This window comes from Eimeria mitis, genomic scaffold (assembly GCF_000499745.2).
Source record: "Eimeria mitis Houghton genomic scaffold, Emh_scaff984, whole genome shotgun sequence".
NCBI classification, from domain to species: domain Eukaryota; phylum Apicomplexa; class Conoidasida; order Eucoccidiorida; family Eimeriidae; genus Eimeria; species Eimeria mitis.
In genome coordinates this window covers 1712-1941 of record NW_013577232.1, presented here as the reverse complement: position 1 = coordinate 1941, position 230 = coordinate 1712, and the positions used below count along the sequence as shown (strand labels likewise).

Below are 230 nucleotides of genomic sequence, written 5' to 3'. Positions count from 1 at the left end.
TCACCGAGCAGTTGCTCTGCGGCTTGCTGCTTCGGGGCATCCCCTGGGTCACGGCATCGGAGACAAAGTGCTGCCGCCACAGCAGCAGCAGCAGCAGCAGCAGCAGCAACAGCAGCAGCAGCAGCAGCAGCAGATGGTGCTGCTGCATGATACACTACAACAGGAAACAAACCTAATGCAAATGGACCTACAGAGAGAGCCTGCGACCGCTACTGGAGCTTTTCAGCTAG

The 230-nt window shown here is 57.8% G+C and overlaps 1 protein-coding gene across 1 annotated transcript in view; it reads left to right on the top strand.

Annotated features, from left to right (window-relative positions):
• Positions 1 to 230, top strand: part of EMH_0026730 (uncharacterized protein) — a gene marked incomplete at both ends in the record, with an annotated part of 5860 nt that overhangs the window by 4898 nt on the left and 732 nt on the right. The window contains one exon of the mRNA XM_013502661.1: positions 12 to 136. Within this exon, the coding sequence (XP_013358115.1) occupies positions 12 to 136 (125 nt within the window). The remainder of the gene's footprint in view (positions 1 to 11; positions 137 to 230) is intronic.